The 7,212-nt window shown below is 41.8% G+C and overlaps 1 protein-coding gene across 1 annotated transcript; it reads left to right on the forward strand.

Annotated features, from left to right (window-relative positions):
• Positions 1-588: 588 nt before the first annotated feature.
• Positions 589-3,924, forward strand: LOC111874732 (centrosome-associated zinc finger protein CP190; the record flags this gene model as incomplete). The annotated part of the gene is given in 1 exon segment (XM_033755611.1): positions 589-3,924. A coding segment is annotated over 1 exon segment (2,196 nt), but the record flags the coding sequence as incomplete, so codon positions are not given.
• Positions 3,925-7,212: the final 3,288 nt, after the last annotated feature.

Genomic DNA, 7,212 nt, shown 5'->3' on the forward strand with positions numbered 1-7,212 from the left:
CTTTGTCCACCACAAATCCCACTTGACCAGACCCAGGATCGAACCTGGGCTGCTGTGATGGGAAGCCAGCGACTAACCGCTTGAGCTATGGCGTGGCCTCAATTCTTGCCTTTACATCAATTTGTCAGAGGAATGTGCTTATACAATTGGGATGATTAACTACTGTATTCCAGTGTTGAAGTAACAGTCAAAAGCTATCCCTCTAACAGGCCATAGAGGGCCATATTGTGAGAGGTCGAGCCTCCCACATTTTCTAGACAGATGGCGATGAGGTTGTCAGCCTTATGCACCAGCCACCCTTTATCCCCCAGGAAGATTCCTGGTACTCATTTCTGTTAGAGGCTGAGGTTATAGTGCAGTTGGAAGGATTAAGTCAATTGAAAAATCCAATGACATGTGGATACAAGCCTGTAATCTTCCAGCTTGTAGCATAGTGCCTCAACCAAATACTCTACTGAGTTCCCCCCACCTTGAAGTAACAGTGCCTAAAGACTATTAATATTGTAAACATATTTGTTGTACATACTTTTCTTTGTACACAAGAAACTCTTAGTTTGACATTGTTTTTTTCTTGTTTTGTATTTCTAGATGGTGAAATCAAAGGTATCCTATGTTGTCCTGAAATCAGATGTGGTAGGCAAAGGCAAGCCTGCTGTAATCCTCAAACACGGAGGTCACGTGGAGCCGTTGTCAGAGCTTGGTGGTCAGAAACCAGCATCAGGTGCTGAGAACACAACAGGGCCATGGTTGTGTCATTCCTGTGGTTCTAATGAAGAACCTATTCACTTTGAAACTTACTATCTGTACAGGCGTCATCTCCAGGATGTGCACATGGAGAAGATTGATGCTCGGATATGTGAGCACTGTGGTCATCGTGCCAGCAAACGCAATCTCTTGCTTTACCATCTCTATACAAAACATGGTGTCCCTCCTCCACGAAACTGTCAGTTTCCTAAGTGTGATCAGTGCGACTATGTGGCACTTAGTGAAAGTCTTCTCATCAAGCATCGCAACAATCACTCCAATAACAAAGAATTTGTTTGCAAAGTGTGCAATGCTACTTTCAAGAGTAATGGAGCTTTACAAGGTCACATGCAAACTAATCTTCATTCAGATCCATCCAAGAAACTGTATGACTGTCCATTCTGCCAGAAACCATTTGTACGCAACATAAATCTCAAGGCACATATTCGTACCAGTCACAAAGAGGTAATTCGTAAAATGGATGAGGAAGAAAAGCTACACATGGAAGCCACACATAAGCAGTTTGCAAATCTGCAACACTTTGAAGATGGAGAAGAAGCTCATGCTTCAGATGCAGCAGGGGAAGATAGTCTCAATGCTGACGAAGAGGAGGATGGAGAAATGGTTGAGGTACCTGTAATTGATGCTGTTATGCAGAAACCAAGCACTGGCACAGTGATGCTACCATCAGGAGTAACTGTGCTAGCTGAGGCTCCTGCAGTCCAGTCATTGGTTCCTTCATCCGAAGCAGAGGCTTTGAGCAATGTTGCGAGTGGCATTGCAGCTTCCCTTGGCCTTGCAGACACACTGACAGGAGAACAGACAGTAATAGTATTGGATGATAATCAGGAATTTATTCTGCATTCCACAGAAATTGTAGGGGAAGAGATAACTTCAACAGATGGAAATGATGTAGATGTAAGTGGTGTAGGAGCAGGAGAATTGCAGGAATACATTGTGCCAGAGATAATGCCTGATGAGGGCCAGGAACAGGAGGACCAGTCTTACTCTGGTCCTCTGTCAGATCTGGAACATTATTCTGGGGAAACAAATTCTGCCATGACAGTTCCATCCCACCAGACAGCAACTGCACCGCCTCCAGTCAGTGTGGCTGTATCAGTTGCAGGTGGCGATGAAGTAACAATGGTTCTTACTGATCATGATTATGCTCCAATGAGGGACACCAGTGGTGATGGGGTAATGTTCTTAATAGCACAACCAACAGAACAGGCTGAAGAACACAATGTGAAGTGTCCTGTCAGTGACCGTGAATCAGAGCCAGAACTGCCTGTGCTCGAGAAAGAGCCACCGCCACCTGAGCTGACGGCAGAGTCAGCCTGTGCTGTTCCATCAGAGATCAAATATAGCAATATCCCACCTGTTCTTACAAGAGAGAGTATAATTCCTCATGAGGGGAGTGACAGTTTAATGTCAGCAGCTGATGAACAGATTATTAGTGAAAGTGTAGTCTCAGAAGGAAATGATGTTATGGTAACTGAAGAAATGCCCCCAACTGCTGAAGGAGGTATTCAGGAAGTATCAGAAGAAGCAAATAACCAAGAAACACAAATGGAACATGTGGAACAATTGAATAGAAATGAAGGTGAAAGAGGAAAAGAAATAGTAACTAATGGAAGAGAGCAAGAAGTAAAAGTGATAATGGTAGGTAGTGTAGATGATTTGAGGTTGAAAGAAACATCTGCAACAGAAAGCATCATCCAAGAGGATAAGGAACAGGAAGCAGTAGTTGTAGAAGGAGAAAGAGTAGGAGGAGAGGATGAACATGATGACAGTGATGAAACAAAGCAAGCTTCAACCATGAAAACCTATTCTCCCATGAAAAAGCCAGTTGCCAATAATGCACCAGTAAGAAGACAGCCACCTGTTCAAATGGCAGATATTGTGAAAGAATGGGATGATTTTGATGATGATGAAGATAATATTTCAGAACCATCTCAACAGTCAGAATCAGAAAAGAAACCAGAGGCCTCTGAAGGGGAGCCAGAAGTATTGCGAGGTCCAGTGAGTGGGGAGCAGTGAGTAGTAAACTGAACATAGAAAACTGGGATAATTCATAAATTTACCACTTGTGACTGTGAGTACTGTGTGTTATATTTGGATATAGAATGACTGAAGTTATGCAGATATTCACATGCTTCCCTGCATTTTATTATATCAGTATGTAGCATGCAAGTGAAAGTGTCTTTAGAAGCTGATTTATTATTGGTATGGGAATATGTCTCCCAGAAACTGAAATATATTGGAAGTATGTTATGAACGATAATTTGAAAGTAATCTATTTTGTATCCAATTTCCCTTTCTTTCCAGTAGAATAATGAATTAACTTTGATGGTAGTGATGTACTAGTATGGTATTAATGTACCATGAATATGTTTTTAATGATCTCTTTATGTTTGTGCTCTTATATTGTTTTCTTTTTTATTTTATAGTGCATTGCCTCATTTTATCTCAAACCATATTACTTTTAAGCCCACTGAATATTACATGACGTTAATCCAATTATTGAGCAGTTCACTTATAAATTATTTTATAACGAGTTTCGTAACTATTTAAGATAGTGACATATTTTGTACAGCATATATTCTATTTGAAGAGCAAAGAGTAGCTTTTGTTATTTTTTGTAACAGCACAAATGTAGATTTCATAAATTTTGTGCACAAATCTTGAAAAGTTTCTTCATCAAAAAGAAAATACCACCACACTTGGGCTGCTATGAAGTCTGTATATACCAAATTACCAAATGACTCATGTACTAAGAAGAGCCTTATATGTATAATTTGAAGTGATTACTAATAATGCCATAATTGATGCAGCTTATTTTGCATAATCGCCAAAGTTGCCTCATCAGATTGCTATCATTCAGACTGTTTATTAGATATTTGTAGTCAAGTCCATCAACAGTGAGTATTCCTGTTTATAATTACTGAATATTAGTGTTCAGTGAGAAAGTGGAACTGTGCTACATATAGTATATAAGATTAACAACTTTTCAATTTGTAATTGAAAGGAAGTCTATTTGCAACCACACCTGCTGGCCAACCTTAAAACACATTTAATATACGAGTTAAAAATTTCAAATGTACACTATTTATTCAGGAGTAGACTATTTTTCAGATGTACCCATGTTCCACAATATGGTTATCAATAAAAGTGCAACCAGATTACAAATCTCTGTAACAATTAGCTACTGCATTTTAAGAAAACCACATTGCATTTTTATTTCAGCTAGACTTTTGCTTTTAAAATGTGGCAGTGAGACTTTAATTACATATGCCAATGAAACTGATCAAATCGGGTAGAAATGTGACGATGAAAGTGTTCCAGCCAAGGATTCTATTTTGTGTGCATACATATGGACTCATGTCCCAGTTAAAAACTGGTAGAGTTTGTTTGCAGTGCAAATAATAGGGTAATAGTTGTTAAATCAAAGGGCATAATTACTAGGACATTATTATGAGTTCAGAGGATGTGCAGAGATATGAGTATGTTTCATTGAAAACCAACCTCTTTTTCAGCTTTCCCCCCACCAACAATAGTAGGTTCTGCACAGCAATAAGAAATTAAAAAGAATAAGCTTCGATAGTACCCACCACACCTCCACTCTCACCCCCAGAGAAAGAGGGCCCTCAGAAAGACACATTCAGTGGAAGATCAGAAGTATGTATGAAATATGGTGAAATGTGTATTCCATCAATTCATGATCTTAAAAAAATTAAATTTTGCACAGAAACATGTCAAGTTGAACTGCTGAACATTTCATGTCAGGTGCTTCGCCAAATTTCAGTGATAGTAATCCCATTTCCCTTCTGAATCCACCAGTTATATGTGTGTGCTATATCTTAATGCTGAAATGGCACTGAAAATTTTTCTCACATTATTGGTTACTGTAGCTTGTGAACATAAAAAATTCTAACTCCATTGGTTTTAGTCCACAAGTGAACTATGCTGACCGAGTGACTGCCGCTTGTCAGCAAAGCTTGTGAACATAACTTTTGTAAATTCAAGATAATAAAATCTATCTACAGTCAGTACAAAACCAGGAACTTGCATCCAGCTTGGCATCGTGTCTAAGGAAGAGGAAATGGCATACTGGTTAAATTACTGTCGTGCATTAAGTGACAAGAGATAAGATCTGGATTGATAACTGGATTTGTTGGACTCTTAAAAATCAAGTGATTGTAGCCGTTTTACTAGTTCGTGCACTTTATAATTCATTATAGCACACCCAAAGCCTTCTGTGTCTTCACTAAGCACCGTCTGGTAATGGATCCCACAACAGGGTAGGTCCATCAGCTTCCATGTGTAACAGCTCCTAGCTGGCTGGTGACGCTCTCACATCTATCCCAAGGTAGTAACTCGAGTCAAAGTCAAAGTTATGTTACAACCAACAGTCTGTTGGCCAGTCTATCTTGGAATAAAGCACCCATCTGGGGCTTATGACCAGATATTTATTACCCTATGACAGTTGCAGGCTTGATATGCTTTTGTGGGTCACCCTCTCTAACGAGAGGACAGGTCTGTCTTCTACATGTGCTGCTGGTCCTTGCCAGCGCAATCTTTCTCGGATCCAAGTCCCTTGGTTCTTGTGGCCATATTTTACTGTCTCAGATTTGAGACTTTCCCTTTCATCGCTTCCTACAACTCGCAGGGTCACAGTGGAGGTATTCGACCCCACCTCCACACGGGCTGGCCCTCAGTTCCCCTCAAGTCAAAAATCTCCTCTGATCTCATATCGTCTACAGTTGGACGGACTAGAAGACGCCTTCTTGAAGGGTATTTGTTGCAGCGGGAACTGCAGTAGCTCTGGCCTTCATTCCTGTGGTAATGTCTGCCAATGTATGCATTGTCGCGTTTACGTATTTACAATTGCCGCCTAGGCAAAGATGTATTCGCTGTTCCTTGTATGGGAAACATAATTACTAAGCCGTTGTTTAGCAGCGGACTTTTCTGTTCTTTTCTGACTGCACACTTAGGCTTTCAGGCTGTGTTTACCGAGAGCTGCTAAACAATGGTCTGTTCCATCTTCTCCGACCACATGTTTTAACAAGCCGTTGTTTAGCAGTGGACGCCCACTCAGATATTCTGGCTTTTGGGCGGCACTCCACAATACAATATATACAAAGCTTCTGTCAGTACAGCAGATCATACCTATGAACTCTACTGGCCATTTTGATCCACTATTTCAGCCTCTTCTAACACAGCACCATTAAACTCTGTCGTAATCTGCTGTACTACCGTTACTACTACTTTCAACATTTTGTCCAGATGCAAACTGTTTACATTAAGGGCTCGAACTGACTGACGTGTTATCTGGTGTTCGTGTTGGGTTAAAGTAGCATGGACCCTGGCTTCTATTGTGGTGGGACCTGCCACTGCCTGAAGCTGTTGCTATTCCTCTCTCCTGCCTCGGAATGCCGCCACGAAGGACACGCCTGAAGTGGTTAGGTTTGAAGAGAACACCCTTCCTGTTGTAGGCCTGGGTGTCCTCTTCGACTTCTTTTTCTTAATCTCCTTCGCGTTTCTGAAGCCCCGATAATTAGCGAGATGTGGTTTTTCTCCTACTGCCAATCGACATTTGTAGCATGTTTAGGTGGAAGATGTATTTCCTTTCTCGAGGCACTCCTTGTGCCGGTGATCGTCTCCGGGCCACAAGAAGCGGTGATGTTGCTTGCAGTTTGCCTGAATTTGTAGCAGGATTTATTGAACTCTTAGAGCTGACAGTCCAGCAAAATCTGCGCCATGGATGGGCAGGTCCATTCGTGAAAGTTGAGGGGTGTTGTGATCAGTCATTTGTCTGCATTCAGTGCGAGTAGTCGTCTCAAGAGCATTCTTGCTTGTACAGTCAAGTTAAAAAGTTTTGACTCTAGGAGTCTTATTTGAGTGTATTATTCTCAAATTACTGTATTAATATTGTGACGCATTACCTTATGTCCATCGCCGTGCAACGCTACAGTGGAAATTGTTGAGTTCCGACAGCGACAAATCGAATACAAACAGACCGTTGTGAAGGAGCGTTCCCGAGGCAACGGATTGTCGAACATGTGAGTTTGGAATAGGCACTTCCATGGTGACGCAAAGAACAGGGAGTCGTTCTGTAGACAGTGCAGAAGCAACGAACTCGTCTCCCCAGAAATGAACTACAGAGAGTTCGTTGAACCCGTTACGTAACAGCGGGCAGTAGAAACGAAAGAGTGAGGAATGGTGTCTGGTATCCAGTCCGCAGAACACCTACATAAGCCGAGAGCTACAGAGACAGAAGACACTCGTGTGGAGGCGGGGTCGAATACCTCCACCGTGACCCTGCGAGTCGTAGGAGGCGACGAAAAGGGAAGTCTCAAATCTGAGACAGTAGAATATGGTCGCGAGTCCCAAGGAACTCGGACCCGAGAAAGACCGCGCTGGCAAGGACCAGCAGCATATGCAAAAGACAGACCCGTCCTCTCGTCA

This window comes from Cryptotermes secundus, unplaced genomic scaffold (assembly GCF_002891405.2).
Source record: "Cryptotermes secundus unplaced genomic scaffold, Csec_1.0 scaffold192, whole genome shotgun sequence".
Taxonomy (NCBI): Eukaryota; Metazoa; Arthropoda; class Insecta; order Blattodea; family Kalotermitidae; genus Cryptotermes; species Cryptotermes secundus.